Source organism: Lycium ferocissimum, chromosome 2 (assembly GCF_029784015.1).
Source record: "Lycium ferocissimum isolate CSIRO_LF1 chromosome 2, AGI_CSIRO_Lferr_CH_V1, whole genome shotgun sequence".
Classification (NCBI taxonomy): Eukaryota; Viridiplantae; Streptophyta; class Magnoliopsida; order Solanales; family Solanaceae; genus Lycium; species Lycium ferocissimum.
Genome location: NC_081343.1, coordinates 61,232,162 through 61,251,500, shown reverse-complemented (window position 1 = coordinate 61,251,500; position 19,339 = coordinate 61,232,162). Strand labels below are relative to the sequence as shown.

Here is a 19,339-nt window from a genome sequence, read left to right as displayed (position 1 = left end):
GCAAAATGATATAAAATGCTAAGAAAAAGCCATTTTTGACTTGCACAAAGGGTAGAGATATCTCGTGATTTTCCTCTCAAGCAAAGTAAGAGCATAGACATTTTGATGCGTGGACTCCATAAGCGGCGTCGTTGAGTCTCGTGAAAACTCTTCGGCTCCGGTGTTCATGCAAAATAAACAAAGGGAATAGAAGTTAACCATAAGGAATTTGCTTTTAACTTCAAATAAGAAAGAAGAAGACATGGAAAATAAAAGTAATACCATTTTGCTAGCGCAAGCTGTTACAAAGTTAAGATTTGAGGATATTTTCATATAGTTTTTCCCAGACACAGCAAATATAACATTCGTCAAATACACACATTTTATTTTATTTTATTTTGCATCCGAACTAATTCCGTGAGATCATTATTTCAAAAGCATCATGCAAATATAAAATGGACAGAATATACATAAATGTTACACGCCGTTTAGACCAATAGTAGACTTCAAGTACCTCTACACAAATAATCTCTTTCCAATACCCATAGGATTAGTAAACACGTTTGAACCTCAAGGAACTACAATGTCGACTAAGACTTATGAGATTAGTGCATTTTGGCATACATAAGAAATACAAACAATAACAAGAATGAATATACACTTATTTTCTACAATGAGCTGAACAACTTTTAGCATATGAAGCAAAACCAAACCAGTAAACACGTAGTGTGTCGTGTGCACATAACAAACATCGCAAACGTGATTTTTAGAGCAGAGTAATCTTAGTCATGGAGTCATTTATTTTACCAAAACAGTGTCATGTACTTAAGGAAGATCAGATGTACATTCCAACTACAACTTTACTAAAACAGTGTCATATACTTAAAGAAGATCAGATGTACATTCTAACTGCAGCTTAATAAATGACCAGAACATAAAAAATAAAAAAAAAGATGACTCTTAATATCACATAAATGTATCAGTGCGAACATAGAATGAACCTAAGTCATGACTCCGCTAAGTAAATGTGGAACTCTTTTGAAAACAAAGAGAGAATCAAAATAGCATCGGATGTTACCTCTTGTGGGTGCGGTGAACGTGGGTGTCGATAGCCTCGAATCTACTCTCTCGTTATGAACAAATCGAAACCTCGACGCAAACGAATCCTAAAGCTCCATCACAGCTAAAGTTTTAACCGAGGTAGAAAGAGCAACTCTAGGAATTAAAGACTCTTTTTTCCGTTAGAAAAAAAATGAGCAGATTGTATTTAATGGTGATATTTCAAGATGTTTTTTTAAAAAAAAGTTTCCCTCGTTCCCCTTTCTTTTTTTTTTTCTTTTTTTTTTTTAGCTCTCTCTTCTCTTTTTTTTTTCTTTTTTTTTTTTCCTACCTCCCTCTCTCTCTCTCCCTTTCTTTCAGTTCTTATTAAAAAGAAAAGTTCTATCCCCCCTTTGAAATTAAAAAAAAAAAACATCCCCAAAGAAAGTCACGGGTTGGAGCAAAACAAAAGATGGGCACATGGCGAACTTTGTGGTGCGTATTTTTTCATCAAAATGGTGCAGCAAGGCTGCCACCATGGAAAGACAAATGGGAAAAAAATAGAAAGGGGAAGGTTCTTTCATTTTAGTCAAATCCCACGTGAGGGAGATGGGCAAGCAAATTTACAATGATGAAAGTCACGGACAAGAATGTTTTACTTTGTTTTTTTTTGTCTTCGTGTGATTTTGCACAGATATCCTTTAATGGTTTTGGCTTTTGGTGAGAGAGTTAAAGAGGAAGGAGAGAAAATTCAAGCTTTTTTCATCAAAATGGAGAAGCAATTTTCTAAAAGGGATAAAGAGAGTTGGACTTTGTCCAAAAAAGAATGGGAACAAAGAGAATGGTGCGGCTGATGGAGGATGATTGACTTAGATTTAGGTAAGTTGGTGATTTGTTCAAATGGGCTGGTCTTAATTGATTTGGGTTGTTGGTTGGGTTGATTAAATTTGGCGAAAAATTGGGCCATTTGTTTGGGAAATATGGAGATTAATTGTAATTCTCATGCTTCCTCATGGGAATTTATGACTTGGAAGTGTATGTAATAATCACATAATTAGTAATTGATGGTATTAAGGATATAATTCCATGTTACAAATTTATTAATAATAACAAACTATAAATATATAGATAATGTAATAATAGCGTAAGAAATATTATCTAGCTTAACTTTATGATTAACAAGTGATAAATAAGTAGTAATGTGAGGGTAATATTAAAATACTAATTATAATAAAGTAGCGTTACCTGCAAATAATAGCAGCAATAGTAATAACATAATAATGAGTAAAAAGTATTTAGATCATCAATAAAATTAGAAGCCCACAGAACTAAATCGGAATAAACGAGGGACAAAATTGGGTGTCAACAGAGGTGAACGACAATATTCCTAAATTCAAAAGAGGGAAAGGTACTGGCTTGAAGGAGCCAAAGTTCGAGATGTACCGAAATATCAAGGATTTATTAAGAGAAAGTGGGAATGGATTTAATACAAGTATATTATGGGACAAAGATGGGAGCGGAATCATGACAAGATAATGAAGGGATTAGTGAATCAAAGAGAATGAGTTTTGTCAATGCGACATATTATGTTTCCGGACTATGGTTCGAATCGCTCTGGAGAAATTTTGGTTACATTTAAATATGCAGTACCATACTCTAAGAAGTAATAGAAGGAGTAAGAAGGGCCTGCAAGCTGATCAAGGATAAGTATAAGGGACAATCGGGACTATTAAAAAGAAAATCGTAGCACTAGAAGAGATGAAAGTTTTAAAAGGGAAATAATTATAGAAAGTTCAATGATCTTCAAAAGAAAGGGAGACAGTATGTCTATGGATAAACGAAAACAATTAATGAGAAGGTACTTACTTGAAATTACAAGTCGTCGGTTATATCATTGCAAAAATGTATGACATAGAACGAGTAAACGATCATGAAATGGCTAGTAAAATGGCGCGAAGGTCAATGATGAGGGAGTCGAAGAAAAAATAGACGGTCTCAAGTAACCACCGGATAAGAGAGAACAACGACTTGGGAGGGAAACTAGTATTAAAAGAAGTTGTGAATAAGTATTTGAGATAGGGTAATCACGAGAATAATAAGATATTAGCGAGGAAATTCTATTGTAGATCATTCGGTGCTACTACAGGTGGAACTATGAAATTGCCCGAGGGCCTAGTTAAGGAATCCGACTAAAGAAATTAAAAGAAGATGATATTATATGTATATAAGATCGACGATTACTAAAGGGATAGCTCAAATTAGAACCTAGATAAGAAAGCAAGGAAGAGTGTCACATCTGAACAAGAGAGTTTGGCTACTAGCAGAGGGATAAGGAGCAAGGCAAAAGAGTACAACAATTAAGAGTACTTACAAATCGGCGGGGAGCTGTAGCAATCATGAGTTAAGATCACCTTAATGGCAAGGGGTCCCAGGACGACAACTAGATATCAGTTGACCACTGGGTACATACATAAGAGCATAAGGATATGGAACTAATCAATAAGTTCGACAAAGAACTGGGAGAATATGAAAGAAGACTAATGAGCCTATAGTATAGGAGCATGGAGATCAGGAACTAAAGGAGGACAACCATTTCAAGAAATTGATAATAGAATCGTAAGCTCGCAAGCCACAACATTCGAGGACGAATATTTCTAAGGGGGGAAGAATGTTACAGCTCAAAAAATTTTCACGTCATTTGCATTGTAAGTAAACTAACGTAAGCTAGGAGAGGTCATGAAACCCTTATAAGGTTAAAAATACTCTTAACAAGTGTTAAGAAAGTGTCTAAAGTTTTTGGGATCAAGCAAATTGAAGAAAATAAGTTTGTGAAAAATTAGAAAAAAGTTGGCAGAATTTTGGACAGAAATTTTGGGTCAACTTTAGAGGGGTATATCTCCTAGTATATCAGGAGTTTTGAAGTGAAACAAAAGCCTAAATTGAAGTTCAGGAAGTCTATTTTCCAACACAACAAACCGTTTATCAAAACGACATCAGAGTAGGAAATTATGGGCATTTCAAGATAAGCCTCCAAGCTGTCAAATGGCTCCCTGTGGGCCCCACTTGAAAAGTCGATGGAACACGACTCTCGAGGGGTATAAATACCCTATTATTCCACTTTTTTCATCATTTGTACTTCTTGGGAGTTCTAGACACATCCATACAACTTACTCTTAAACACTTATAGCCTCTTGTCAAGAATTCAACAAGATTACACCAAACTAATTCATTAAAAGTGATTGTTCTTGTTTCCTTGATATTGTGGTGAGTTTGGTCTTGAAGAAAGTTGGTGTGGCTAAAGTTATTCAAGTATAAGGTATGTTATTCATCCTATCTCTTATGTTGAGTTGATTTGAAGGTTTAGCAAGTTTTAAAAGTGAAAATAGTTATGGAGGAAAGGTCATAAAGTGTTGTGTTGTAGTTATTGAGTTTATGGATTGTTTTGAGCATGTTGTAGTCTTGTTGTTGGGATAATTTCCATGCATATGGATGGTATCTAATGTTGTTGGTGTGTTGATGAGATTATGCTCCTTGATTGGGAAGAAAGGAAGTGTATATTGTTATTGTATGTTGATAAACATCGTATGGGATGTTTTATGGAATATTTTGGTATTGATGATGATGTTGTTGGTGTTAGTGTTGTTGTTGTTGTTATGTTGGTTGTTGGTATTGTGATTTCGGGCTAGGGATATAAACAGGGGAGATGCTGCCCGAATTTCGGCAAATCCTAAAAGGAATTAATTTGACGGCTTAAGAGAAGCATATGATGATAAGCCTAATAATAGTATAAATTCTCTTAAATGTAGATTTACGAGCTTGGGAGGACAAGCGTTAAGTAGTTAAAGTTAAGGCGACCGAAATGATATGTTAAGGCTTAACCCTTTCTTTCTAAAGGCATGATTCTTTTCTTATGAAACCATACTTGTTTTCCATAACGTCCTTATTTCCAAAAAGCTAGAAGTTTATGATTCTCAAAGTTCTTATGATGCTAAAGATAGGTGTTTTCTATGATGAAAACGATGATGATGATGATTCCATTCCTAGAGATTTCAAAACTTATGGTCTTGATGCTATTATGAGATTATTGAGTTTATTTCATGATTTTCTTGATTTCATTCATTATTGTTGATCTCACCTTATGATAATTGTTCTTTCAAGGTGAGATATAGCGATGATGATTGTTCCATATTATTAATCGGAGGTTACCGACCTTACATCACTCCAAGTAGTAGCTTTTATTTGGGCTCTCATGCATGCTATGAATATAACATATGTATATAGCTATTTTGTGATATTACCGAGTCTTATTATTTCATTTTACTTATGCATTGCACTCATTCTCATTCTTTATATATACATATAAGGCACATTTGACAGGGGGTGACGATGTGGCCTATGTTGTGGCGTTCATGTATATATATGTATATAAGGCACATTTGACAGGGGGTGATGATGTGGCCTACGTTGTAGGCGTTTATATATATATAAGGCACATTTAGGGGGAGACGATGTGGCCTATGTTGTGGCCTTCCTATATATATATATATATATATATATATATATATATATATATATATATATATGTTTCACGATATTGATATACAGTCATACGAATTCATTCGGATTCACGGACTGTTGTCTCGGATGTTTTTCCATGATTGTTATGTACATGTTGATCTTATTTACATACTCGGTACATTATTCGTGCGCGTCCTTCCCCATGGACGTCGCGTTCATGCCTGCAGGTAGACAGGTAGACGGACCAAACCCTTAGGAGCTTCATCAGCGGAGGTTCAAAAGCGCTCTAGTTGTTTCGGAGCTGCAGATTAGTGGTACTACTCTTGTGTATCTATAAACTTGGGCATGGCGGAGTCCTGCCCCGTCTTCACGGATTCCTGTATTATATATAGAGGCTCGTACGAGATGCTAGAAGTCCGTTTAGATATCGGTTCATATTATTGTGTTATATTATGGCGACCTTGTTGGCTTGTGTTTATAGGCATATTTGTTGATGATTATCTGTGAGAGATGTGCCACTATCTTGTAATATGTGCCCTTACTGAGTATGACGCCCCATGAGATATCCTTGTGGTCCGCTTAAAGCCATGATATCCTTGTGGTCACTTAGAAATGATTATGAGATGTATGTTCGAGAGGTGAGTTTGGGTTGAAGACTGCGTCATCTCTGATTGGGTCATGACATAAGATACCTACACTTAAAGTCAATAGATGATCTAAAGTACAACCTAAGGGTGGAACCCACTAGCTTTTGCTCACATTTGATATATAATTGGAAATTCATCACATATTTATAAATATTTGACTGTAAACTTAGTTATTATTATCTATTAATTTAAGGTTACCATTAGATAAACTCCAAATCTTAAATTTGCCTTTGATTAAAGTTTTGAGTCACCTAAAATAAAATAAGTCAATAAACCCGCTATCCATCATTTGTGCATGCAGTGGAGCTTGACAGAAAGTCGCCATGCATTAATTAACGCGTAAACATATTTCTCGTAAAGTCACGCCCTCTTAATTAATTTTCGGCTCATCTCAAGTAGTCTACACAAATGAAAGGGATGTGGACCTGTAGTAGGCAGTGTAGTTGATCAAAAATATAAACAACCTTGTATGGGAAGACAAATAATTAAATGTTGCTTTCATCATTCAATTAACAATTGTTAAAAAGGTAAAGTGACCCATCAAGGCCATTAAAAATGATAAATGTCGTGCAAGAAATCGCCAAATTAATCATGACCTTGAAATTATTTCTCCAAGTTTACGTAAAAAATTCCTTGATTTTGCTTAATCAATCTAATGATGTGTTTTACTACTAAACTAAAATTATTAGAGGAAGTACTTGTTAGGTGGCTAATTGCTTTAAGGTTACTTCCCACGCAAATAAGTGAAAATTATCTTTCTACATATATTTTACGGATTATATATAGAAGCATAGGAAATTAATTATAAGTATTATATAAATTGGTAGGGTTGTGGAAAAAGTTGGTTGAAGTATATAAGCATTAACTCTTAACAGTGAATGGAATAAATTTCTGCAACAAGGTTCAGTTCCTCTTGATATTTTGAGTCTTTTTTAGGCAAATCTCTTCCAACATCTGCATGTCCCATTCAACTAAATGCACATAAATAGATTTTAAGATATACTACAACTTGTACAGCTTTAAATTGACTCAAATTAAACAATGGGGACAAAAAACATCCGGAAATTTCATAAGTTCCATGATTACTGCGCCGTAACAATAATTTTCTTATGTCAAATTGGTATTGTATGATTTGTAATCTTCGAGCACCATGGTTTGTATGATTAAGTATATTTAATTAGACATAATAGGTTTGATGATAAATCATTCACTATCACGTTCGACCAGTTCAACGAAAAATGTGAACTTGAGTCGGATGTTATAAAGAGCAGAATTACCATGGGCAAGAGTTGATCGCCATAGCTAGATTTGAAGAAGAAAAAATATGCAAGTGGTAAGAATTAGGTGTAATATAATTGTTAAATTCTAAGGTTGATTCAAGTTTTATCATGAAGTACGTTGTTAACCTCATCTAATGCAAGACAAATTTGCTAGAATGAATTGTGAGACTTTGCTGAATGAGATAATGAAAGTCAGAAAGCTGTTTTTGAAGTGCGTCCTATGGTTGTCATTATCATATTAGGTCTCATTAAACGTGAATTGCGGCTACAGCATTATTTCAACTTGCAATATACAATTCAACATAATTAAATGCTTATCAATAGCTAGACAACTAAGCAACGTTCACTACAACCAAGGGTTTTAGTGAAGTGGTAAACACACTTTCAGCCTTAACTAGAGATTTCAAGTTCGAACCTTGGATACAAAATCACTTTGATAGGAAACGCTTTATCCCAATGTGCGATTTTCCTACGCCAATCCAAATATAACGGGGTCTCCATACAAGTACCGGACAACGAGTGGAAACCCAAAAAAAATGTTCCTTACAAGAAATATATACTTCCTCAGTTCCAATTTATGTGGCACTTTTCGGTTCCCGAGATTCAAATTGCATGAACTTTGACCAACATTTTAAGATGTATTTTTTTTCACTAAATTGACATGAGAAAGGTTCCAACCTAATAGTACTTCTCATGCGGTTTTCAAATATATAAATTTTAATGTTAAAATGTTGAGTTAATCTAATCCGATTTAACTTTAAAATTTAGTCAAATTGACTCTCGAAAAATGAAAAGTGACATATAAATTAGAACGGAGGGAGTAGTATAGTTTTTGGTGGCGACTCATTTGGTTGCCCAGGAAAGGTAAGGGTTTTTAGGGGCTTTTGTAATTGTCGCGACTCATTTGGTCTCCATAAAGGTAAGAGCCTTACCCCCTGTTTGGATGGCGGTTTCCCATGGTTCATTAATGTATGTTTTTTTATGAAACCATGTTTGTTTTCATTGTTCTTAAAATTATGTGGTATGGTGTTATATAAGTAACCATGAAAAGTCTCAATTTTTGTAACTACGGATTTGGTGGTTTTTCCGTGGTTACGTATTTTCTTTCTCCATTATACAAAAGTCTCAATTTTTGTAACCACGGATTTGGTGGTTTTTCCGTGGTTACGTATTTTCTTTCTCCATTATACCCCACCCTCCACCATCCACCCCACCCCCACCCTACCACTCACCCCACCCCACCATCCACCCCACCCCCACCCCACCCCCACCCACCCACCCCCCACCCCCACCCCCACCGCCCCCCCACCCCAACCACCCCACTCCTCTGCTACACACCCCCACCACCCCAACCACCACCCACTACCCCTCACCACCACCCAACCCCATCCCACGACAACTCACCCCCACCCTACCACCCACTACCCCCACCCTCATCCCACAACCACCCACCTCTACACCCACCCACCCCCACCTACCCCCTCACCACCACCCACCCCCACCTCCATAACCACTCACCCCCTCATCCCACAACCACCCATCTCATACCACCCACCCCCTCCACCACCCCCACCCAATACCTACTTATTTTTTAAAGTTCCTATTTTATTCTTTACCTGAGTTTTATTAATACACATAAACTAATTTCTAATTAAGCATTAAGAGCATTTTAGTAAACTTACAAGTTATTATACAGTACCATACAGTCAAACCAAACAATACAAATGTTATTAAAACACAACAAATGATACAGTCTATCCAAACATTGTGTTCATTAATACAGTACAATACAATACAATACAACACCATACTGTACCATACCATACTGTACATTAATGAACCACGGGAAACAACCATCCAAATAGAGGGTTAGGAACTTTTTATGGCAACTAAACGGACATTTGTTGCGACCTTTGTCGCTACAAAGATTGACTGCTTGTAGTATTTCTCTATTTCTTTCTTCTTTTGATTTTTTAGGCTCTATCAGAAATAGTCTTTCTACCTCACATAGGAACAAAGTCTGCGTATATCCTACCTCGTAATCAAATCTTATGCACTTGTGGGATTACACTGGGTGTGTTGTTTGTTGCTGTTGTTGGTTTTGTGGGGTTTGGCGTTTACAAGTATTCGTTTAGTCATTTACCAGTACAGTTCACACGTAGAAATAATGAAATTTTGGATGAACTAACAGAGATACATGTGTAATCCCACAGGTGCACACTAAGAACAGAGATAATGAAATTTTGGATGAACTAACAGTGCACACTAAGAATAGAATATAGCAACAATCTAGAAGTAGATGAAACAGTATACCAACTACCCCTTTCATGCATCATCTTTGGTAATTGTATAATATAAACTCTCACTTTAATGACGAACAGATAACAACCCAACACCTACCCTTCCTTCCATTTCTTAGTTTAAAAATCCTCTTTTCTCTCATCTTTCCGCTTCACCTCTCTCCTAATTCCACCATACAAACATCTTCTAAAAAAAAAAAAAAAAAAAAAAAAAAAAAAAAAAAAAAAAAAAAAAAAAAAAAAAAAAAAAAGAGAGAAAAATGGTGAACTTAGTAGAAGCACAAAGGCCTTTGTTATATTGGCTAATGAAAATGGCTGGAATAAAACCTCATAGTATTGAAATAGAACCTGGCACTATAATGAACTTTTGGGTCCCTTCTGAAACCATACAAAAACCAAAGAAAAACAAAAAACTCACCACCACAACACCTTTCTCCAACAACCAATGCGCCATTTCACCCGAATCCACCACTAAACCCGACCCGAACAAACCCGTAGTCGTACTCGTCCACGGCTTTGCCGGCGAAGGAATAGTTACGTGGCAATTCCAAGTAGGTGCATTAACTAAAAACTACTCCGTTTATGTACCTGACTTGCTTTTCTTTGGCGGGTCAGTTACGGATAGTCCGGACAGGTCACCGGGTTTTCAAGCTGAGTGTTTGGCTAAAGGGTTAAGGAAATTGGGTATAGAAAAATGTGTTGTGGTTGGGTTTAGTTATGGTGGGATGGTTGCGTTTAAGATGGCTGAAATGTTTCCTGATCTAGTTGAGGCTTTAGTTGTGTCTGGTTCTATATTGGCGATGACTGATTCGATTAGCACAACGACGCTTAGTGGTTTGGGGTTTTCTTCTTCTTCGGAGCTGTTGTTGCCTACTTCTGTTAAGGGTTGTAAGGCACTTTTAAAAGTAGCTGCTTATAAGAAGCTTTGGTTCCCTGATCGCCTTCACAGGGACTTTCTTGAGGTTAGTTTATTTACTATTTATTACTCGTAAATATATGCACAATCCGCCAGATAGGATTAGCAAAGAATTTTTCTATTTAGCTACGGAATTTATCAGTTGCTTATACCTATTTTTTAGTAGTGATATATTCATTGTTGTGTCTCTTCCTTTTCTTTTCTTGCATATTTGATTATGTACCTATTTGGATAATGTATTTCTTACTTGTTTCGAACTTAAATTCGGATATGACTCCTAATTCTATGGCTGCATGAAAACTCATAGCAATTTACTCCATAATTTAAGAGTTTAATCACATGTAAAGGTCCATAAAAGTGGGATTAATAATTTAAAAAATAAAACAGAGAATTAAAGAAATTGCAAAAAAAGAAAAATTATATTGCCAATAATACATACTATAAGTTAAATTCGTGATATAATTACGGTATTTAGTTTGCAAGCTATACAGATTATTTAGCCATTGATTACGGGTGGCTTTGATAATCTTCACCTGAATCAGCTAATGGTAAACAAAATGTTCATTCTTTGAAAGGTACTACAAAAGAAGCATCATGTATGATGTCATTATATACGTTACTCGTTACACACGATCATAAGCCTTTAATCTATTTCAGGAACACGTTTTCCTTTTGTTTGCCAATAAAGGGAATATAAAAAGAAGAAAAGAAAAAGAGACAAGAAAATAAGGAGATTGAAAGCCAATTCGATTCATTAACAACTTGACTAAATTATTTTCTTGGGTGATCAGCTAACCCTTAATATCAAATATTAATGGAGTCAATTGTTTAGAGTCTATTATCAAATGACTTTCGTCATTATAAACCTCGCACCAGTGCATATTTATATTGGAAATATTGATAAACGTGTTATACATTTAATTTTGACATGCATTTCTTGGCGGGGCTGGCTTCAGCTGTAACAGCCCCTCCTTTCTCGCATGTATTTCTTTGATTTGCCCTTTAAGGCCACAACTTGAAGATATGCAGCATTGACAGGATATCTCACTATAGATTTGTCAACATTTTCCAGCCCACTTATTAAGAAAAGGCACCACGTAGCCGTGCATAATTATCTGACTATATTACACATTGTATCCACCAACATGTTTCATATACTTGACATCACTGCACAGTTCGCTCAACCAACTAGACCTAACCACTTGACGACCAACTATCTTTTTGTCGAGATATAAAAGGTGCTGATATTTAAAAAAAAAAAAAAAAAAAAAAAAAAAACGTTCATACATTAAATTCGAAGTTTCTTAAACCGTATTCTTGGATGTCTCTCAAGTTTCTTTCAAGATAATTAAATGAGTAATAAGTTCATAACTTGGTGAAACTAGGATTAATAATCCCGAGGAGGAATTTTTGTCTTATATTAATACTATGAAACGACATAGATGTCACCCTCGTGATTCATATAAAAAAGTTTTTAACCCGAGCAAAGGATCTTATTCCCTCACTTGACAATATGTCAGGTAATGTTCAACAACAGAAAGGAAAGAGGGGAACTGCTAGAAGGATTGGTGGTGAGCAACAAAGAAACAACCATTCCAAATTTTCCACAGGTAATTGGCATTTCATGATTCTACTCTTCAATATTTCAGACAAAGAATTAAGAAATGTATGAGAGTACTAGCCATTTTTTCCATCTTTTTTTGGCAGAGAATACATCTCCTCTGGGGTGAGAATGACCAAATTTTCAATTTGGAGCTTGCTCAGAACATGAAAGAGTAAGTGTTCAGGCTTGACATGCTCTTGCATTATAAACTCAAATAAGCATATATGAGGTCCATTAGATGTATACAATAACTCCCACCAGCAGTTTATTTACACAGAAGTTATAGTAATAATTAGTTCAGCAATGCACCATTTTGATATATGGCCCGTGTGTTTAAATTAAACTACTTCATCTATAATTTAGTAGAAGTGCCACAGAGAAGTTGAATAAACCTGATGATTGTTTTGCATTACATGATGACAGTCAACTAGGTGACAAGACTACATTTCATGGCATAGAGAAGGCAGGCCATCTGGTTCACCTAGAACGACCTTGCGTTTACAACAAGTGTCTCAAGCAGTTCCTTACTTCCCTGCATGCAGAAAAAGCCCAGAAGTGAAGGACAGTACCACAAAGTTCACTATCTAATATCATGTAACTTTTTTGTCTATGGAAAGGAAAATAACTTTGTGTTTCCTCGGTAATATTAGTTACTATGTAATTTGGGGTTCAGAATTTAAAATTGCTGTCTTAATACAAATATATATTGCAAATTGCATATTTTTGGTCCACATGCAGTAGAAGTCTCTTGACACAAGAAAAACTTCTTGGACAAGACAATATATAGTGGTACATGGTAAATGTGGAACAAAACAAGTTTTCTGTCAGGCTGGAATTGCATCACTTGTTCCATTTAATCGTCTTACTGCAAATTTATTCTGTATCATCTGAAGGACTGCTGAATTTCTTCCAGTGTTTTCCCTTTGGTTTCTGGAACCCAAAGCCTCACGAAGACCACCGTAAAAGCTGATATCAGTGCATAGATAGCAAATGTTCCTGCCAAATATACAGTCTTTAGAGTCGCTCCCAGCATGGTTTGGATAGATAGGGACAGACGGAGAGAGAGAGAGAGAGAGAGAGAGACCTCCTTTACTCCAAGTTAAAAGCAAATTTGCTGTCATTGTAACAAGCCATGCTGAAAACCAATTGGCCAGAGTTGCAACACTTCCACCTAGACTTTTGATGCTCACCGGCAGAATCTGCACAACCAATTAAAAAATTTCGACGTCGCAAAAGAAGGTAAACAGAACACACTGCCTATTGCCATGGAAAAGGAGTACTTATTAGAGTAGTGAGGCTCTTGAATCGTAGAGAAGAAAGACTATCATAAAACCTACGCTACTGTGCTTGAAGGACATCTCAACTCTCAAGTTCAATAAGAATATTTTCTAGGAAGAAATTTTGAACCAAAACCTTGTAGGAAAGGCACACAATTATCCTGGCAGTTAAGTAGCCCTTCATAGGTTAAGAAAACCTGAAATAACGCTTGATCTTGCTTTAACACTAACATCATCACCTTTAACAAGGGAGATCTTTATTGTTAGTTTTGCTTAGAATTTCTCAACTACGTTCTTTGAGCATGTTACAAAGTGTGGATAGGCGTTCTTTGTCTATGCTCTATATTTAATTATATTTAGGAAAATCTGTCTTATCTGGTCTCATGAACAATAAATTAGCTTTGTTATACCTCAGACATTATGATCCAAGGGATGGATCCCAATCCTATACCAAATGCCATCACCAAAACCTGGAAAATTAATAGGTAAAGGGTCTCAGAAATGACAGAATGCAACAACAGAACACGGATGAGAGCAGGGGGGATAGTAGGGTGAGGATAATAGAAGGTGAGACAGGAACTATACCACAAGTCCAACCAGAGACAATACTGCAAAGAATGAATGCCAATTTTCTGGCGTGAACTCCTGGATTAAGTAGAAAAGAATTGTGGAGTGACAATAAAAGAAAGTCAGTCTCAACACCAAGAAAGCAATCTCATTAAATTTAGATAGTTGCTTGATCAATTCTTGTGAATGTAAATTTTACTAATTGACCTTCAGGAAGAATGCCATTGCAACAAGGAAGCTGCTGGCGGTCATTACGGATGAGGATACCTGAAGAAAAAAGTATAGCAAGTTATTCATTTGTATTCTTTTTCAGAAAATAGAAACTTCGAGTGAAAATTTCTGGAAGGACTCACAATCAGGAGTAGCCTGCGTCCCGCCTTGTCCACCAGTGATGCAGAGATACCAGTGACAATGACCTATAGAAGATGTATATTAACGCGGAATATTATATCTATATAAACTAACATTAGATCAAAGGGAGGGAACTTACCTGAATAGCCCCGATACCAAATGTTGCAGCTTTATTGGAATGAATTCCTGCGCATTGAAGGCAGTGCAATTAGATTAAACTCATATGTCGAACCAGTTGAACATTCCATAGCATCTCTATGATTATGTGGTGTTATTCATACAGTCTAATTCTGATACACCTGGATTAATTCGGCAAATAAAAGAACAGGCTCGTGATACCTTCTAAGAGTGGGGAACTGCACACCCTAATGTAGAATTAAGATCATAGTTCATTGTCTCGTCTTTTTTTTTCTTTTTTTGATAGGGGAACTGCACACCCTATCAACTTTCGATGGTAGGATAGTGGCCTACCATGGTGGTGACGGGTGACGGAGAATTAGGGTTCGATTCCGGAGAGGGAGCCTGAGAAACGGCTACCACATCCAAGGAAGGCAGCAGGCGCACAAATTACCCAATCCTGACACGGGGAGGTAGTGACAATAAATATAAAAAAAAACCTTTTTTTTTTTTTTTTTTTTAACCACTACAAAAACCTCATACTGAAATGGGCCCGACTTTTTGTTGTTTCATTCTCCAATTCATCATCTCTTTCTGACAACATAACGAAAAATTATGTTCTAGGTGAATATCATGCTACAACATGGTTGGGTTACAAATGACTATGCTAGTCTCTATCTAGTGTTTGGTAAAGTTGTTTTTCCAAATACCCACCCAAAGGAACTGTGGTGTATGTGGATTTGGATAATGGCATATCACCTTACGGAACAGTAGTGTACGTGAATCTGGATAATGGCATATTACCTTAGATTGAGAGATCATCACAGATGGCACTTCACGTTTTTTAGCTATTTACTGAGAGATAATTGAATGAGGATTGTGGGACACAACACAGGAATCATTTCTCAGGAACCAACAAAATGAAATGAATAATTCACAAGGCATGGCATATGTGAATGTGGACACTCATGAACTAGCAGACCTAGATGGTCAAGTTCCATATCAGTTTCCATCAATCAGATTGCCAGGCATATGTTTAAGCAAAAGCAAGAAGTACAGGGAGGAATTTAAAAAGGACATAAATTAAAAATATCAAAACTTCATTTTCACAAACATTAAAAAAATTAATTCAAAACAACTTAAAAAGAAACTGTTTATCGTTTTTAGTCAACTTTTTGTTTTTGCTTTCAAGAGTAACTTTAAAAGGTGGGCCTGATTAACCAGCTGATTTAGGGTTTCTTTACAACTGATAGCTTTAACACTTCTTTTATTAATAAGTTAAAATTTCTTTTTGAGATGGAATAAGTTAATGGTTCAAAACTTCAAAATTCGTCTTTTGAGCTCTCCCCCCTCCCACAAAACGAAGTCTTTCTCATCCCCATATCTATTGCAGGGTGTTATCTAGGATGCAGAGGAAGAGATTCATTGTGCTCTTCATGCAAACATGGAATTCTTTTTCCCATTTCTGCTATCCAGAATCGTACTTTCCTATCTGTTTCTACCAACAGAGTAAAAAACAAACAGAACGGCACAATGATACTTGTAACTGCCAGTATCAAATCATTTGATGATCCTGTTATGCATTTCTACATATAATCAAGGAACTGAACTGACCAGCAGATTTGAAAATGTTACTGGAATAGAATAAAACACCATTAACTCCACTGAGTTGCTGGAGTGCGAGCAGTCCAATACCTACCTGAACAAAATCACCCCATAAAGTTAGTCTTGACAAGAGTAAGGGCTTTCAAGTCCTTGTCTAGTCAAGGATAGCAGATATAATCATATAAGTTAGCAATTAAAGAATCCAACACAAATGTGTACCAGCAAAGGATAGTAATATCGCCGTCTCTTAAGCTCAGAAAACCGAATGGTAACTTTTTTAGTTGACGATTTCACAGATTTCTGAGACAAAGACAGGAGAAACAAATGATCATGAAGACATTTATAGTAGTTTGCATTGCAAGAAGTTTCTATTGTGCAATTTGAGGGTTCAAAATAGTTTAGAAACCATCATTAAACGCGTCCAATATATTACCTTGATCTCATTCACTTCTGTTGATATATCTGTGTCAAATCCTCGTAGAACTTGCAAAGAAGTTTCAAAATCTTCATTAAGCCCGTTTTTAGCCTAAATAACACGGCGTTGACATCAGTATAACATAACAATGAAAGCCTAGTCGTGACAAACATAAGTTTGGAACTCATACCAACCAACGAGGAGACTCAGGTATAAAAAATAGACCAGGTATCAAAATCATGCATGGCAACATTCCTGCAGAGTGGAATTATGAGTTGAAAAAGTTAACTAATGTAAAGGTTTACTAATAAATATGTTCAAATTAAGGATGCAAGTGACTTCATATTATAGCGGTCCAAAAAGAAGAAGGGAAATTCTATTTAATACACAGAAAAACATCAGCTTATTCAGTCTTTTTGAGTTGCTTCAATGAAATTGCAGATGAAGAATAACTTCAGATATTTCTAAAAGGAGGGGGGATTTTAGAAAGAAGAAAAACTTTTTTCAGCAAGATGAATGTCATCAAGTGCTTACTTGATAAAAAAATTCCAACTAATTCTACAGTCCTAAGAATAGAAAAGTTAATAAGATAACAATCAATTTGTCAATCACCGAATGCTTAGGGAATCTATTTGCAATTAAGCCAACTTTAACAAGGAAGACCGTATTGCTCACCTAAAACTGCAAGCACTCTCCAGCTTACGAATAATCCCAACAGATATACTAGCATTATCCCCACTGTTACAGAGAGCTAATGCCAAGAGATCAAATTATGACGAGCCATTTATATCTATAAATCATAAAACCCAGAGGATGACTGTTAAGCTCAATACAAAACCAACCTGGTTAATGGATCCAAGGACTCCCCTCATGTTTTTAGGTGAAATCTCTGCTATATATACTGGCACCTGCAGATAACAAGCAAGAAGACTCCAGTAAGCAGAACTATTAACCAAAACTTCAGAACAACTACAGAAGTTGGACACTCAAGATTACCACATAAGAAATAATGCCGACACCGAAACCTTCCAACAATCTTCCCATATACAAAAATGAGACATCCTGTTAAAAGTTGAAAAAGGAAACATATGTTCAAGTTAATTACCTATAAAAGATGCAAATTCAGCCAGAATGTGCAAGAGATAACAACTAATCACTTACCGTGGCAAATGAAACAGCGAGCCATCCAATAATATTTGGAATTGATGCAATCATTAGTGTCTGCATTTCGAAGTGAGGTAACTGAGAAAAGTTACTAAAGAACCAGAAAGAGAAAAAAAGAAACTGTTGAGGCGAGTTTTGGAGCAACGGTAGAGTTGCTCCTTAGCTGACATGTAGCTCACAGATTTGATGTGTGAATACATTTTTTTCTGCAGAAATGCAAAGGAAAGTTGTGCACTATATAGGCACACCTTACTACCTTGCATTAGTTAGCCATACTTTATGCATAGAGTAAGTCCTTTATCAAACTTCCTTTATAGGCATTAAGAATACAAGACTGAATAGTTGAAAGTGTCTTAAAATTATACCCCTTTTCGTCCAATGTATTCTGATATTTGACCGCTTGCAATTGCGCCAATCATTGCACCAACATTTGCTAATGATCCAAAGACTGAGAACTGTCCATTAAAAAGTAACACTATGTTTAACAATACATCAGTAAGAAGATACTAAATAAAACCTGCCACCTATGAACTTTTTTAAGGAAAGTCCCTCGTGGCATACCATTTCCATCAGTCACTAATTCTATATTTTCCCGTTTAGAACCTGTCTCTTCGCTACACTGGATACACTGTGCGTTTGGTAGGAAGGAAAGTGTTTTCCATGGAACACTCATTTACTGACTGGAAATCATTTTCCTTATAATTAGTTTCAATTTTAACTTCATATTACTTGCTTCAAGTAACATTAATACTCAATAGTTTAATCAAACACTCCCCAATTTGCTAATATTATTAGTATTAATGTTTAATATATATTTATGTAGAAAACATATTGACTGGGTAACCAAGCATCAGAAAACATTCTCAGTGAAAGATTAATTTCGCCATACAAAATACACCCACAAAATCTTCCGTTGCTGTTGGTTTTGTACATAAAAAAATAAAAAATAGTAATGAAATAAAATTACTAAGACAAAAATACCTCAGAAATGGTAAGTCCAAGGTCGGTGGTGATTTCGGACTGGGTAGGATTAGAGTAACCACACTACAAAATTACAAAGCAAACCACAATATAATTATTAATCATAGAATTTGTATATGCAAATGCAAGATGGTGAAGAATTAGATGAATCATTACGGTAAAGCCAAGTTGAATAGGGCCTAATGCAACAATGAGGACACAAAGATAAATAGAGATGGATTCACGAAGGATTTGGGCGGAAGAGCCCATCATACTGGACTGCCGGGAACTCATACGATACCAGCTGCCGGTATGAAGTAAGGGCTTTCGAAGCCCATCATCAGCGGTGGTATCATCTCGGAAACTCATTGTTGTTCCGTTTCTTCTGTTTCCCTATGGGATGAAGAAGGTGAAAGATCAAAGGAGGATGTTGAAGGGGATTCATGAAGGTTGTTATGGGCGCACATTTCGCAACTGCACTCTAAAATAACGGTGAAGCATTCCACCCCCAATAGAAGCGGGAAGGGCACTTTTTTTATTTCATTTTTGGTTTCAATTTTTTTTTTTTTTTTTTTTTTTTTTTGTCTTTCTTTTCTATGATT

General features: G+C 36.0%; 2 protein-coding genes across 2 annotated transcripts; one reads left to right on the top strand and one right to left on the bottom strand.

Moving 5' to 3' along the window:
* The first annotated feature begins 9,850 nt into the window (after window positions 1-9,850).
* Window positions 9,851-12,988, top strand: LOC132046550 (uncharacterized). The gene is made up of 4 exons (XM_059437208.1): window positions 9,851-10,724; window positions 12,199-12,288; window positions 12,386-12,453; window positions 12,705-12,988. Exons 1-4 carry the CDS (start codon window positions 10,023-10,025, stop codon window positions 12,838-12,840), a joined length of 996 nt encoding a protein of 331 aa, XP_059293191.1. The 5' UTR covers window positions 9,851-10,022; the 3' UTR covers window positions 12,841-12,988.
* On the bottom strand, window positions 12,497-19,279 carry LOC132046549 (sugar transporter ERD6-like 6). Its single transcript, XM_059437207.1, has 19 exons — window positions 18,915-19,279; window positions 18,759-18,821; window positions 18,143-18,232; window positions 17,775-17,834; window positions 17,610-17,675; window positions 17,456-17,521; window positions 17,289-17,364; window positions 16,804-16,868; window positions 16,632-16,724; window positions 16,418-16,498; window positions 16,208-16,292; window positions 14,616-14,662; window positions 14,479-14,541; window positions 14,333-14,392; window positions 14,144-14,203; window positions 13,969-14,028; window positions 13,366-13,480; window positions 13,148-13,277; window positions 12,497-12,813 (listed from the first exon to the last, which is right to left on the bottom strand). Exons 1-18 carry the CDS (start codon window positions 19,104-19,106, stop codon window positions 13,165-13,167), a joined length of 1,455 nt encoding a protein of 484 aa, XP_059293190.1. The 5' UTR covers window positions 19,107-19,279; the 3' UTR covers window positions 12,497-12,813; window positions 13,148-13,164.
* Between the last annotated feature and the right edge of the window lie 60 nt (window positions 19,280-19,339).

Coding starts and splice junctions, on each gene's coding strand:
- LOC132046550 (XM_059437208.1), top strand. CDS start 10,023: ATGGTGAACTTAGTAGAAGCACAAAGGCCTTTGTTATATTGGCTAATG. Junction 10,725..12,198: donor TTCACAGGGACTTTCTTGAG/GTTAGTTTATTT, acceptor ACAATATGTCAG/GTAATGTTCAACAACAGAAA. Junction 12,289..12,385: donor CCATTCCAAATTTTCCACAG/GTAATTGGCATT, acceptor TTTTTTTGGCAG/AGAATACATCTCCTCTGGGG.
- LOC132046549 (XM_059437207.1), bottom strand. CDS start 19,106: ATGAGTTTCCGAGATGATACCACCGCTGATGATGGGCTTCGAAAGCCC. Junction 14,542..14,615: donor TTGGTATCGGGGCTATTCAG/GTAAGTTCCCTC, acceptor CATCTTCTATAG/GTCATTGTCACTGGTATCTC. Junction 14,029..14,143: donor TGTCTCTGGTTGGACTTGTG/GTATAGTTCCTG, acceptor TTAATTTTCCAG/GTTTTGGTGATGGCATTTGG.